General features: G+C 35.3%; 1 protein-coding gene across 1 annotated transcript; it reads left to right on the top strand.

The window, feature by feature from the left end:
- Positions 1 to 283: 283 nt before the first annotated feature.
- Positions 284 to 14,717, top strand: LOC113234449 (variant-silencing SET domain-containing protein-like). Its single transcript, XM_026469759.1, has 6 exons — positions 284 to 431; positions 2,437 to 2,618; positions 4,886 to 5,004; positions 6,025 to 6,183; positions 8,750 to 8,932; positions 12,841 to 14,717. Exons 2-6 carry the CDS (start codon positions 2,440 to 2,442, stop codon positions 14,715 to 14,717), a joined length of 2,517 nt encoding a protein of 838 aa, XP_026325544.1. The 5' UTR covers positions 284 to 431; positions 2,437 to 2,439.
- Positions 14,718 to 15,142: the final 425 nt, after the last annotated feature.

Genomic DNA, 15,142 nt, shown 5'->3' with positions numbered 1-15,142 from the left:
AAATGAATTAGACCTAATCTTCCACTAAATAGATCAAAATTCCAGAAAACAGTATCAAAATTAGTGAAAATTGTATAATGTGACAAAGTTCTAACTCAAAAGGCCATGTGACGTAATTTGACGTGTATGGGTAGTTCGTGTTACTTTTTAATATAATGCGGCAAAATATAATCGGTGCCTGCGATATCGTTCAGTTTGGAGAAGGGGAAGGGATGCGGGGAAGACATTGTACTGAGGCATCATTTACGTTTGTTAACAACCGCGGTCTATTGAACATTGCCGTACTAATCTATGCTCATGTGCAAGCAGCCAGCACAGGAATCTGTTAAAAATTTATTTTTAATCTCCGAGTGTTTCTAGTGACTGAAATTTATTATTATTCCTCTACAAACATTCGCCGGACTTGTTATTCTACATTTAAAAACCCTCAGGTACGTTGTATTTGTGAAATTAGCTTTATAAACAATATGGTACATAAGAACGTGTAATGGAATACAAAGTTATTGTTACGTAGTATTTAGAGCTGTGATAACAAGATTTACTACGTTTAAATGCATTCTAATACACAAATTCATAGCTTTTTTTATAAATTTACACTATATTTTTGCGTCTTATATAATCAATATATCGAAATAATAAATGTTAACATTTTGACTACGTTTGCGTTCTAACGAAATTTGCCCTTGGTTTGTTTAAATCATGGTGAAATACAGAATTGACTCATAAGACATTTAAAGAATACTAGCTCAAAATCGCTAATTAGAACCCCATTGACTATTGTCAAATTTTGTTTTAAGGCTTTTAGTTCCACTTCCATTTTGCCCAAATCTGTTGAACACAAGTTTTATGCAAATTTTTATAATTATTGTACAAGTAATAGGGTTTCCGACTGTGCGTAGTCCGCTTGGGTCTTAAGTGGTTCTGTCACACTCCAGCTGTTATCCAGGTTTGGAGTAAAGGGCTGGTTTCAGCAACTTAATGTGGGTCAGGATCCTACTCGTGCCATCTCATTTCCTTGAATAATCTAAACATCCTCGTGGTTTGTTTATGTTGTGTATAGGGTAGGGTCAACATGATGACACCAGTGGCCCACTGGTTGCTCTGGTACTCGTTGTACAGGGAATGCCCTAGTTTAAGAGAGTTAGTGTGTCTACAAAGGCGTCAACCAGAGGACATAAAAACTGTGAGAGCTAGGAAAGTCCTTTAGTCCTTTAATGCTGTTAGCCTTGGTTGGCTCCGAACTGTACTTAGTGGTGATCATAATAAGCCAGTTATTGGTTGCAGTGATGAGGCATTGCGTAGGCGGTGATTCTGATGAAGCTACCTTAATAATATTAAGGTCAACTTCGCCTTAAAGCACAAAGTTACTGAAATAAAATAAATAGATGGTATATACAAAAGTCGCAGACTGCTCTTACATCATATTTCCTTCATATTCACAGACTGGCTTTTACTTATTCTTAAAGTAATGCATCCAAATTAGCACCTTTGATAATAAATTTAAAATAAATACAAAGTTTTGCTGTCTCCTTAATAGTCACTCTTTATAAGATACAAGTTTGGGAAAGTAAGGCTATGATATACAATAACAGGCATGGGCAACTAACGTACTATGCGTTACAAATGTTTGTAGGTGGCAGTTTCTTTTATGGTACCAAGCGACCGAATGAATAAGTCTTGCTTCTAGGAGTAAGCGTCGCCTGTCCATAACAGTTGCAGTGCCACTCATAGCTTTAAATCAGGGTTGTTGCTGATGCAGATTAATTACACATCAGTGGATGCTGATTTTTTACCTTAATATCAGCAGTTGCTGATGCAAATACTGATTTTATGTAATTTTAAAAGAAAACGTGTATCCTCATTGAATCTATCTCCATGGAAAAGGTTTTTATTTTCTTTGCTATTGTAATAAAATATTATTTGTGACAATTGTTAAGAAAAGAATCAATCTGCATGAAAAGAGTCAATCTACCTAACCTCTAGAATTAAATTTATGTCTTAGAAACAACAGCTGCGTTGGTTTTTCGACTTACACTCTGTTTCTGAAAGGTTTTTAATTATTCCACCTTGCCTTTTAGGTCATGTCACAACTCTAACATCCGCAATGACTATCAGCATTGATGACTGCAGATGTGGATGCGGATGCTGATATTCGCAACAACCGTGCTTTAAATATCAAAGATCTAAGAAGTACTGCCTCTGCCACTGTGACCCTGACAAACAAGTTGACAAGTCCAATGTGCCTGTGATTTCACCAGCTCCCTTATTTCCCTTCAAAACTGAAACACGAGTGGCAGTACCTCCTTGGATGTACTCTTTCTCAAGGAGCTCTACAGCTACCATTTGTCATCATGTGAACCATTAGACTGTCTTTCAGTTTGAATATTTTAAAATGAAATTATTCAACGAATTCAACTGTGCTTTTTTAAATTCCAGACAATGTCAAAACCAAGGCAAGCGCTCCCGATTGCAGTGATGACCCGTCGCAAAGTGGCTCAGCTAAATACAAGGCAATTGCGCAATAAAGATGCCAGCATGAAGAAGATTGCCGAAATTACACAGATGTTACGGAGACCCACTATACGAGATAAGAGTGTTAGCCCTGGAAACATTGAGAGGTGCGATAAATTTTCATCTCGATTGTACTAAGATAGTCAAATAGTGGACATCCCACATATACAGGGTTATTTGTTGACTTTGACAAACAACCCTGTATACATATAAGTCAAATAATCATTTATTCCTTAGGTAAAATTTTTACACTTGGAAATGTCATTTTTTAAGCTACTGCTCGTTCAAGAAGAAAGAAACTCTCTTGATTGTTCTTTTCAAATAAACGCTATAGAATACATTTGAATCATATTGTGTGGAATCTAGACTCATGTTGCCTTTCCAAACACCTTTATCGAACACTACAATTTTTTAATATGACTTTTCAATTAAAATACTTTTAATGTAAGTTTTGAACATAAGAAATCATAATTTTAGTATATGTTCCGGAATCTTATTGTACTTACAGTTACCCATAAAAGAATCATTTGCCTTAGTTAATCGAAATTGTGGTACCGTGAGTTTGGACTTACTTCTATGTTTAATATTATGGATGTCTTCTTTCTTAAATAAATTATGTATATTTTTTATTATGTTTATGTATTATGTATATTTTTATTGTAAAATACTAACAACGTGGTCTTGTTTTCGGGAGCGAAATCAGCTTTTTTAAAACTACAGCTTGACTAGATTACCCGGCACAGTTGGATGCGCATTGTTTAATAGGTGCTCTCATTGATGTATTTGTTAGCCTGAAACCTTATCTACCTAGGAGCTATGCACTACAAGATTTTTGCATTAGCAACAGCGTAAGCTGCCTGCAAGTACATTGAGATGTACCTTGGTAACCTAGCATGACTATATTATTAAATAAAGAATATACAGAAAAATTTGTTTGGTGACTCAGAGGGAGTATCAAAGAGATGACACAAATTCTACGACACATGTTGATAGAAATATGTATGCGTAACAAATATACTGTTTAATACATGAATAATAGTTTAATATGATTTGTATGTATGAATTTATAAGGAATATGTTACATTTTTGGGTGACAGGATAGGGACAATAGGCATTTAAAGGAAGTAGGACGAGGGATAGAGGGAGGGAGGATGTCATGTAGGAATACATAATAAGTTACTAAAAATAATTTTCTAAGTTTTTGTTGTTACTATTTAACATTTTTTAGATCTGTAGTAGTGAGATTGTAATATCAAACATGCGTCTTCCCTAACGATCCCCTGCGCCTGTGCGTTGCAACTGATATTTATGCTAGTTCTTTCTTTTGTACTGTACAAAATTATCACTGTTTAAGGTGATCTGTTTCTATATTAAATGATTGTATGAATTTAAAAAAAAAGTTGTTTATGATGTTAGTAATAGTCCTGCGAGGTTATTAGTATCTTACAAATAACCCTACATAATATATAGAAAACCTTTTATAGTTAGTTAAATTGAATGAAACAATGGAGAAGTCTCTTTTGTTCCATTTTATATATTACATTATAGTTATTGATTGTACTTAATGTGGAGCCAATTTCCTATCGGTCGGTCTTCCTCTCTTTCCCATCAAAATCTTTTTCCTTCTATCTACATTCTTTACTCTTCCCCCTGTCCTCTCTCTCCGGCGACTGATATCAAATAGTCACGACCCGGAGAAAGGGGACAACTTTAAACAACCTGTCATTAAATTTTTATTGGATTCAATAAAATAAAATATTTCATATAAATAAATATAAATACAATTAATAGCGTACATCTCTAGCCGGGGCTGGTAGCTGTAAAGGTAACTGGGTGTCGAAATATCATAGATTTCCCATAGATGGCGCTACGGCTAAAAGGTCGTTGAAAAAACTAAATACAAAGATACGACCTAAGCACATAGGAAAATTCGTGAGGTCCGCTGGATTGTTCCGTGTCTTAGTTGGTATATCGTCTGGCACGGTATGCTAGAAGACGTCGGTTCGAATCCAGCCGGATTGAAGGAATTTTTTCTGAGTGTTCGATTTTGTATTAATAATTATAACCTATCATTAGTTACACATTAATTATGTCAATATGTAACAGTTTAACAAGAAAACAAACGGAAAAAAGAACTTGAATTATGGTTACCATGCTATACTACCCAATTGTCTCGGACGGTTACCATGCTGGACTGCTACGCAGAGGTACCAGGTTCGATTCCCGACCCGGGAGATATTTTTTATTTAGAAATCTATATATACATTTATTTATCTCGTGCGTTTGGGAGTAAAGTGTGGCGTTTTGGTACAGAACCGATAAATCGGGAAACGGCCTAAATTTGCAATTTCATATTTTTTGTTATTGTTTTCAGATCGAGTTCAAAATCAGAAAAATCACCAAACAAGAACACATCGCCGAAGCAAGTTAAGACTTATAAGGGCCCTAAAACTAAAGAGAGTCCTAAATTAATAGAGAAGACACCTGTTCGAGGTAATATTCAACTGCCTCAGTGGCTGAACGGTTACCATGCGACTGCCACGCAGAGGTCCCAGGTTCGATTCCCGGGCCGTGAGAAATATTTGTAAGGCCTACATTTATTTATCTCGTGAGTTTGGGTGTAATTTGTGATTGTCTATGTGTGTGTCTATGTGTGCATGGCACCCGCGACACAGGGTCTTCCTAGGGCGGGGCTATGTTGAGTGTGTGCGTTATGCGTTATTATATATGTAATACTATACTTAAAGTTTCATTAGCAGTACTGCTTTTATGGCGAACGGCGATGGTGTGGATTCCCTACCTGCAGACTTGTTCAAGGCGAGAGTGAATAGGTATTATTTAGGTGGGCATGCGACATCTTCGACCTCATCGTCACTTTCCTTATAAGGTGGTATGGAAGTTGTGTTGGGTAATGGAAAAATTTCCATTTTAAAAAAAGAAAAACAAATTTTTCCACTAATTTTCCTTTAATTTTCCACATTTGACGTGTAGCGAATAAAAAGGCCTTTTCGCTGTTGTGAAATCATTTTAACTTGCCTTTAGCTATATAAGTTTATTTTCTTTTACGGTACATTACGTTTAACTTCAAAAGATATTTCTAAACGTAGAACAGGACACGAGGCTTCGAAATTATATTTTTTGAATTCTTCCAATTTTTCGGATATAATTCTGGAAAATTTTCCAAAATTTTAGATTTTGAGGAAATTTACCTAGCGTTAGATGGAAGTCAAATGCGTATGTCTTCCTGTAATATAAACTTGACAAATCCCATATTCCTGTGATTTCACCAGCATTCTTAGACCTGGCGACCTGAAATACATTATCAACCTAATTCAGGCACCAGTCTCTGCAAATATTGTAGTATACAACATATGTCAATTAATATATGTCTACAGTGTAAACTTTGCAGAGAAAACAAAGGTTATTATTATTTTCCTTTACCCTTTAACACCGTAACGCAGTAATTTTCACGTTACTACTTGGCGCCAGTAATAAATATGGATCTTGTTTCAGGCATAAAAATCCAAACACCCGTAAAGCCTAAAGAAACAAAAGAAGACGAGTATTATCCAAACAAGATGAAACGGATAACGAAGTCTTGCAAGGTGGTGCTGAAGCCCATACATGGATTGAAAATTGGCAGTAAGAGGAAGGTGGCGATGCCACAAAAAGGTTGGTAAATTTCCAGTTTTCCAGGTGGTAACTTGCCGTATCTTAGATTCTTACATAGAATAGAAAAAGATTCATTCACGGCTTACAACTAATCAATCAACACATGTAAATTTAGAAAGAGAAAAAAAAAGAATTAAAATAATAAAAAAATATTAGATTAACAGTTAAAAGTACGTAGGAAATAAAATAACATTAAAACGACCGGATCGAAGGAATTTTTTCCGAGTGTTTTTTCTGAGTGTTCGATCTTTGTATTAATAATTATAACAAACTAGTGGAGTAATTTCACAAAAAAGAATTGAATATCAATTCAATAAAAATTTAATCAATACAGTGAATAGCGACATCTCTCGCCAGGACTGGTAGCTGTAAAGGTACTAACTGGGTGATAAATCTGTCATAGATTTCTCATAGATGGCGCTACGACTAAAAAGTCATTGAAAGACCAAGTACAAAGACGCGACGCAAGCACATAGAAAAATTCGTGAGGTCCGTTGGTTCGTTCCGTGGCTTAGTTGGTATAGCGTCTGTCACGGTATGCAAGAAGACGTCGGTTCGAATCCGACCGGATCGAAGGAATTTTTTCTGAGTGTTCGATCTTTGTATTAATAATTATAACAAACTAGTGGAGTAATTTCACAAAAAATAATTGAATATCAATTCAATAACAATTTAATTAAAACGATATATAAACAGTAAAAAAAAAAGTTTATACATAAAACAATGTGTTGCTACCATGAAAAGGCTGCGACTCAGCGTAATGCCAGTCTGGAAACTGACGCTGATCTTCTGTCGCATCCTCATTTGTTCCGGCGTCGACCGGATCCCAGAAAACGAAGAAATCAGTAAATAATGAGATGTTTAGCACTTTCACAATATGAATGTATAGAACATGGTGATATACTACATACACATACATATTATATTGAATGTACCACATATGCCATTACATTATATAAAATTGTAATAAAACATAACTGAGTGTCAGTTCAATGGGAAGCGCGCAAGTATAATCTATAAGATATACCTAGATACCTATTTTACATTTTGTTATATCTATTTTATCGTTTCTAATTCAAACCCAAATATCCAGGAACCTTTACCTTAACTTAGAAAGGTATAATAAGAGTTAGGAAGTAAGACTCCATTTACATTACGGTGGAATGGAATGGAAGTACATAGCGTAATGAAGTAACGTGCAAACTAGATAAGAGCCAAAATCTTCCGCGGAATGCCCGAGCATACGCTTCCATTCCATTCCACCGTAATATAAATCAGTAATTAAACTGGTTCTGTCGCCGAACCGTTACCATGCCGGACTGCCACGCAGATGTCCCAGGTTCGATTCCCGGGCCGGGGCATATATGGTCTACATTTATTTCTCTCGTGAGTTTGGGTGTAATTTGTGGTTGTCTATGTCCATGGCACCCGCGATACAGGGTTTCTCTAGTGCGGGGCTATGTTGAGTGTGTGCGTTATTAAAAAATAAATTAAGGTCCCTAATATGGGCGACTTAGTGCGACCCGATCTGCAGCTAGGGCAGTGTAATAACAAATAGGACAGTCAGGGGACTCAGTCTAGCTTGAAACGTACTACTTAAGTATCGATGCTTACTTACAGCAGTAGAGCTTGTGAAAGAGGTGACTTGTGATTCGGAATTAGTAGATGCGAAGCTGCAGAGCCTTGAACACCGCCGTAAAGCCGATGTTCTGCTTATCGGTATTTTACAGGATATATCACGGAGAGTGTGCGATGGAATTACACGATTTAATTCCGCCTTCCCCTTTCCATCATCGGGGGACTAGGCGTAGGCTTGGCTTCCACCCCTATGTTGTAGATATTCCAAAGATTCGCACGAAGCGTTACGCTTCCACATTTATATGGCGAACGGCTATGGAGTGGAATTCCCTGCCTGCAGACTTGTTCCCTGAACGTTATAACTTGGACCTTTTCAAGGCGAGAGTGAATAGGCATTATCTAGTGTGTGGATGCTCCATCGTCGACCTCATCGTCACTTTCCATCTGATGAGATGGAGTTCAAATGCACACATACATTAGAATAAAAAAAAAGAGTACGTCCAGGGAAGTAAGAAGAAGAAGAAGAAGAATGTGAGCATTATTAGCAGTGCCCATAAGATCTTTGCGATTTGAAGCCCTGAGTGGCACTTGGTGTTATGTATATAAAAGAATAATTTTACTCGATACAGTATCGGTCATAAATTATCGATACCTTCTCGGTATCGAATTAAAAGCATCGATACTTACTCATATTAATAAAAACAACAAATAAAAACAGCAATAACCGGTTTCTTGAAAAAGTTACTGTAACTCCAGCTTTCGCAAGGTACAGAGGTGCCAATAGTGTGGTGTACCAAAAAAAAAACAACATTGGTAACACAGGTTTTAAATCTCCCCATTTTGCATTAACCTTCCTAAAGCCGATGTTCTGTTTATCGGTAGCCGATGTTCTGTTTATCGGTCGCCGATGTTCTGTTTATCGGTCGCCGATGTTTCGTTTTTGACGTTATACCTATAGATTTGATTATTGTTACAATTTTCTTTTCAGGTATAAAACCCCCATCACCCAAACGCATCAAACAAACACAACCAACACGCAACACGTCTACTATACAAGAAATCATCGAGCTATCTGAACAGCAGGGGTTGTCAGATGAAGATTTCTTAGAAATACTAACGTGTGAGAGCCCTGTGTGGTGGGAAAACCCGCCCGATTATAGCTATGATGAAGGTATGTGTTCAAAACTACTGCCCCCCGTATCTCAACTGACGCTTTCGTATTTCGGTATACGCCACAGCTGCACACGTGACATCTACTTAGTACTACACAATAGTGTTGACTATCTTTGTGGTCATTTCATACCTTTTACCAAGATTTTATGTTTAGTTAATTTTATTTAATTTTTTTTGTTATTTTGTTTTAATTTAGCTTTATCTTTTTTTTTTATTTCTTATTGTGTATTATAGTGTTGTGGCGTTATGTAATAAATCGTTTCTATTCTATTCTAATCTTCGATATATTGGCAACTGAAGTTTTATCATCACCTAAAAAAATGTCAATTACGCTGATTTTACATAAGGATGTATTTCCACTGGCGAGGCGAGACGAGCCGAGGCGAAACGATTTTTAAAACTTGTATGGCAAAATATCAATTTTCTCCTAGCGCATCTTGGATGGAAATGGTTGGGATTGACGAGGATGGGCGAGACGAGATTTGAAATATTTGTTGATGTAACATTGAACCGTATTGCTGCCTACATAGACTCTTTATTAACTCTGCAACGGAAACACGATTCACGATGTCTCGTTCGACATCGCACGAGCTCGCGTGTGCTCGCGATGGCTATTAATGTCAATTGCGAGATTGTGGGATACAGTCGCGTGCATTGAAATGTAAACGTTCACACATTTTCGAAACTATGTAAATATTAGATATTTCTAAAAATGTACCTTGTGCTGTTTTCAAAAATATATAATCACGACACCATTTTAAAAAAAGGTATACTTTTATATCAGAGAAAAATAAACAAACTACAGTCAATGAAAAATATATAGTCCTAGTGTCATACATGTATCCATATCATTTTCGTAAATATTTGTACAATGCATATTATATATTTATAATTGCATTAAAATGTACACGATTAGGATTGTGATTTTATCATAATTATGTAACCACTTTTAAAACATTACATCTTTTTCAAAAGTATGTATACACAATATAGTTGCAATATAATGTAAACATACCAGCGCCAGTTGTAAATTTTTTATGTGTATTTTGCTAGTTCGTAATATTTGCCCTGGGATAAAAGATTATAAAAAAAAGGTATTTTCGAAAAAGTTATCATAGAGGGTACAAACTGCTTATATGATTATTTCTTGTTACATTATCTTCATCTGATTCCGTTAACATATTTACCTTCATCCCTTCCGTTAACATATTTAATAATAAGATTTACGAGACATGGCACTTTAGCCGCGTGTTTATCACTAGACGAATTGAACAGCACTGTCTGTGAACTGTGTCTTCACTATTCATAACCATAGCGCGAGCTCGCGATTTTTGGTGGAAATAGGTCGGCGAGATTTCAATTCTCGATTCGCCTCGTCTCGTCTCTCGTCGCCGGTGGAAAAGCACTTTAAGGGTCGATACTACCTCGGCTCGAATTAAAATTCTTCCCGTACTAACACGGTTCGTTTTGCTTAGATCGGGCGGCATACTATACGTGTTCTCCATTGACTTACAAATAAATGGACGACGGGTCTAATACAAAAACCACGAAAAAAATGTCCCAAGTCAACCTATTTAAACGTAGTGACATGTCAAGGAATATGAAAAAGCTAAAACGTTGAATTTAAGTTGTAATGTCATCGCAGTACTGTCTAATTTTGCTTGCTTCGCTGTCAGTCGAACAAACGAAGACTAAAGCGTGAATGACGCTCTGTATACGATTTTAACGCCCTATAAGTTCGGACACTTTTTAGCGCGGACCCGACGTCCATATAATTGTAAGTCAATGGTGTTCTATTTCGTTCGGTTGGTATAAAGAAATCATTGGTAAAGTACCTATTACAGCGGTTTCTTAGTATCTTATTTAGTTTCGGTTTTATTGTTAAGAGTCTATGCTACTTCAAGTGGCGTTGGTTCCAGTATATAAGCATAAATAGAGACGAAATAAGTGTCATCCATCCCTGGCAACTCATCAGGCAAATGGGCCTTATATCCCTTTTAAATATCAACTCTCGTTTGCGGTGAAATCACAAATTAGAAAGCTGAAATAATACAGCGCCAACAACTGACCTGTGTGTACGTCTCCGTATATTCTAAAAATATTCTGTATTTATTGTAATAAAGACTCAAATAACGGGGAGCTGTTCCATTCGGTGGTGTGAGAAAACAGCAAAACATCTAATTACAAAATTAACAAAATCACATTTCATCGGTAATTAAATATGTATTTTTCAATTTTCGTCCATTATACCAAAGCTTAAGTAAACTGGTCGATTTGAAGTGAAACAATTGACGACACCTGTCATTTTTTTTAATTCATCAGCAGTTGTCATTGTAATGATTTGGCAGAATAGTTTTCAAACAAATTAAATGACCTGTCGTCTCTAGTTATATACTCGATGCCTACTTAAAAAACGGATATATTTAAGTTCAAAAGTGGCTGGTTTCCGTACATTTATAGTCGTCACCAAATAAGAGGCCAAATTTGACACTTCTCATCGTGACGCGAATAGGGATGTGGACTAATCATATCGGTAATCACATTATACGATTTTCACGAGAAATCGGTTCAAAATTTTAAGAGTTTGTGATTGTTTAGATTATTTTTTCGGTTCATTGTTGCTCAAGGGGCCTAAAAGGCCAAATTCAAAGAGCAATCCCTAGAGTTTCTTGCTCGTTCTTCTCAGGGAGGTCAGCGTAGTGAACGAGCAGTAGCTTAAATGTGACGTTTTCAAGTGTAAATTTATTTTACTTCTGGAATAAATAATCTTTGACTTTGACTTTAAAACGCTCCCCTGTAAACTTGACAATTTCAACATACGATACGTTACCTAGAAGAGGTCGATTTATAATCGTAATAAAAATAATAATAATAATGACGCACACACTCAAAATACTAGGGAAACCCCGTACTAGGGAAACCCTGTGTCGCTTGTGCCGTGGACAACCACAAATCACCCAAACTCACGAGATAAATAAATGTAGGCCATACAAATATGTCTCCTGGCCTGGCAATCGAACCTGGGACCTCTGCGTGGGAGTCCGGCATGGTAACCGGTCGGCCACGGAGATATTCATTTTTTTATTGTAAGAGCTATTTTTTCACAACCTAAAATTCATAAGTTCTGTTTTTGTATATTCAATTGTCAAAGACCTTGGTGATTATCTTTAGATACCTCGGAAAATTGGGGGATTGTGTTCACAAGCATTTTTTGTCCTAAAACTCTTTGGTATTTTAAAGCCTTAAATATATATTGCATTGCATTCTAAAAATACATAAAACTCTAACATATGACTCAAATATAATAAATAAAAGAAGTAATTGTACTGTTCTGTCTGTCATACCTGTTAAAACAAGTTTTGCTAAAAGACAATTTACAAGACAAAGTGCTGACTTATATAATTTGATAAATAAGAAATTGAACATTTACCCTATGAATTTATACGAGTGTAAGAGTACCCTGAACGCATGGCTTAAAACACAAAAATACAGTGAAGTGGAAAGTCTGTTACAAATTATAACGTGACAAAATCACACACCACGCACGCACGCACGCACGCACGCACGCACGCACGCACGCACGCACACACACACACACACACACACACACACACACACACACTCACACTCACTCACACACACACACACACACACACATTCAGACATTTTCGCTATGTTCTCTTTTTGTTTTTATTTTTGAACTACTTACTTTTAGATTTAAAACAAATAATTGGAAATAAATCATAAACTTTTTGTACATTCTATTAAGGAAGAGCGGGGTCTCCTGACACAGGTATTTATATACTTAAAAGGAGTACCCTTGCCACTAATTTGTTTTGTATGATTTGTTGATGAATAAATATTTTTGTATTTTTGTATTTTGTATATTGTACATTTTTCTTCCAGATGCCATCTGTATAAAGAAACCAATATTGCACCGAGAGTTAACAGACAAAACTGGTAAATCTAATCAATGTACACAAATTAATAAAACTGAGTCACTCCCGCACCAAATACCATTAATAAAACGTACCGACAACAAATTCATGACAAAGAGAACGAAATTAGAAAATCTATTAGGCAATATTAAAAACAAATTGGCAAATAAAGTTAATATTAATAATAACAGTATTGCTAGTAAACACAGCGAAAATAAAAACGCTCAGATCGAAACAAAAATACTTACAGAAACCAAATCTATATCATTGGAAACAAACAAACGAGCAACGACCTGTAGCAATAAACAGAATGACGAAAAAACATATGAACATCAAAAAACTAAATCCACTAAAACAGTCGAGGTTAATGTGAAAACAAGTGACAGTATAGATTATAACAAAAGAATACACAGTAGAATTTCAGAAAGTACAGACGGAGAAGATGTATTATTAACGTTACAAGATAATGATATTTTAAATGATTTAGAAAACATGGACATACCTGTGCAGGAAAATGAAAAAAATGTAAGCGACACTGGAAATAAAAACTTAAAAGACAATTGCAAGAACTCCGCAATAGTAACGGAAACATTTTCAACTAGCTACTGTAGCAAAGGACAAATTAAAAGTGATTTTTTCAATACAAACAACAATTCAAAGTATGATAATTACCTTAACAATACTGACAAAAATAAACATCAAAAACAAGAAAATGTAATTGACACAAAAAGTGAAACTGTTGATAATATTAATAAAAATAAAACAAGACTTAATAAATCTACCTCAGACACAGAAAATAACGCACAGTGTAATGATTTTATTTTTAAAACAAACCCTAGTGTAGATAGGCTATGTACTGTAGTTAATACTGAAGACAACGAAGATTCAGATATACAAAAATTAACAATAACCAGTATCGAAAAAATTAGTTCACCAACATTGTCTGATGTCGATAATTCTAGTTGTCAGGAATTTGACACTATATCGGAGAGTAATTTAAAATTTATCGATGAAGATATATCTAGTCTTAATAGTGAATATTCTTCTAGCGATAGTAAGAATTTAAATGATCAAATTTGTGACACTAAAGAAGTAAATAACATTAGAGGTAACTTAGAAAGTGGTTCAAGTCAAGATGAGATATTAGAGCCTAATTTCATACAAAACGAAAAAGATTTCGAAAGTGTTGAAAAGATTACAAAGTTTAAAAATCAAAAGAAAAAAGATAAGGAATATATGACTGTGTATAAAATAATTTCATGTGAAGACGTCACTGACAGTCAAATTGATATTAAATTTGTGCCGAATGACAGAGATTTAAAAAATATACAAAAGTCAGATGTTTTTAAGAAGATAATTTCTGAAAACGACAAATCTCGTGAAAAAACAGATTCTGTAAAAGGGAATTTAAATTCATTCTATAAGAAATGCAAAAGTACCTATCACAGGAAACCTAAATCAACTTCAAACAATATTGAGGGTGAAATTAACAAGAACATTTCAATTGAACTACAAAATTCAACTGAAAGTGAAGCCATTGATAATTCAATTTCAATTGAAACTGAAGGTGTTTATGCGGTTGAAACTGAACAGGCGTTCAATCACGACCCTGAAAGTGACACGTTTTGTCGATCATGTGAAACATCAGAGAAATCTATTGTTATCTCAGACCAAAACATTGTGAAATACTGTTTAAAATGTTCTTCCATTTTTGAATCAGAAAATTGTACATATTGTGATAAAAAAGCTGAAATAGATAAGAAAAATCAGCAACCAGTTATTAAAATCAGTGATAGTGTGAAACAATCTAACGCAAACAGTGGAGTTAAGTTTTCAAGTAAGTAGCGTTTGTAAGTGTTTAGTAATAATCTAGAGCTCCTTGTCGATGAGTTCGTCCAGGGAAGTACTGCCACCTACAACAGTAATGTGAGCATTACTGCTTTTCTGTTTTGAAGGGTGCTAGTGAAATTACAGGCACATGGGGCTTTTTAAACATTTATGCTTCTGTACTATATTTGGTGTTTTATTCATTAGACAGGCGGCAATTTTGGGTTTTTTTATTAGGCGCCATTTAATTCAGTCATTTTGTGAGCAAAGCCATTCAACAAGTACCGTAAAACAACATTTTCAAACGTATTTACTGACTTCATGTGATTTTTTGTACTTGCAGTATTCATTACCTATTTAATCATTAAATGTAAAATGTTTATTATTTAAAAAACATGCACTGTAAGAAATTTAAAGAAGCAGAGGTTGCAAACACAAAATGT

This window comes from Hyposmocoma kahamanoa, unplaced genomic scaffold, assembly GCF_003589595.1.
Source record: "Hyposmocoma kahamanoa isolate Upper Pololo Valley unplaced genomic scaffold, ASM358959v1 84, whole genome shotgun sequence".
Taxonomy (NCBI): Eukaryota; Metazoa; Arthropoda; class Insecta; order Lepidoptera; family Cosmopterigidae; genus Hyposmocoma; species Hyposmocoma kahamanoa.
This window is presented reverse-complemented; position numbering and strand designations above follow the sequence as displayed.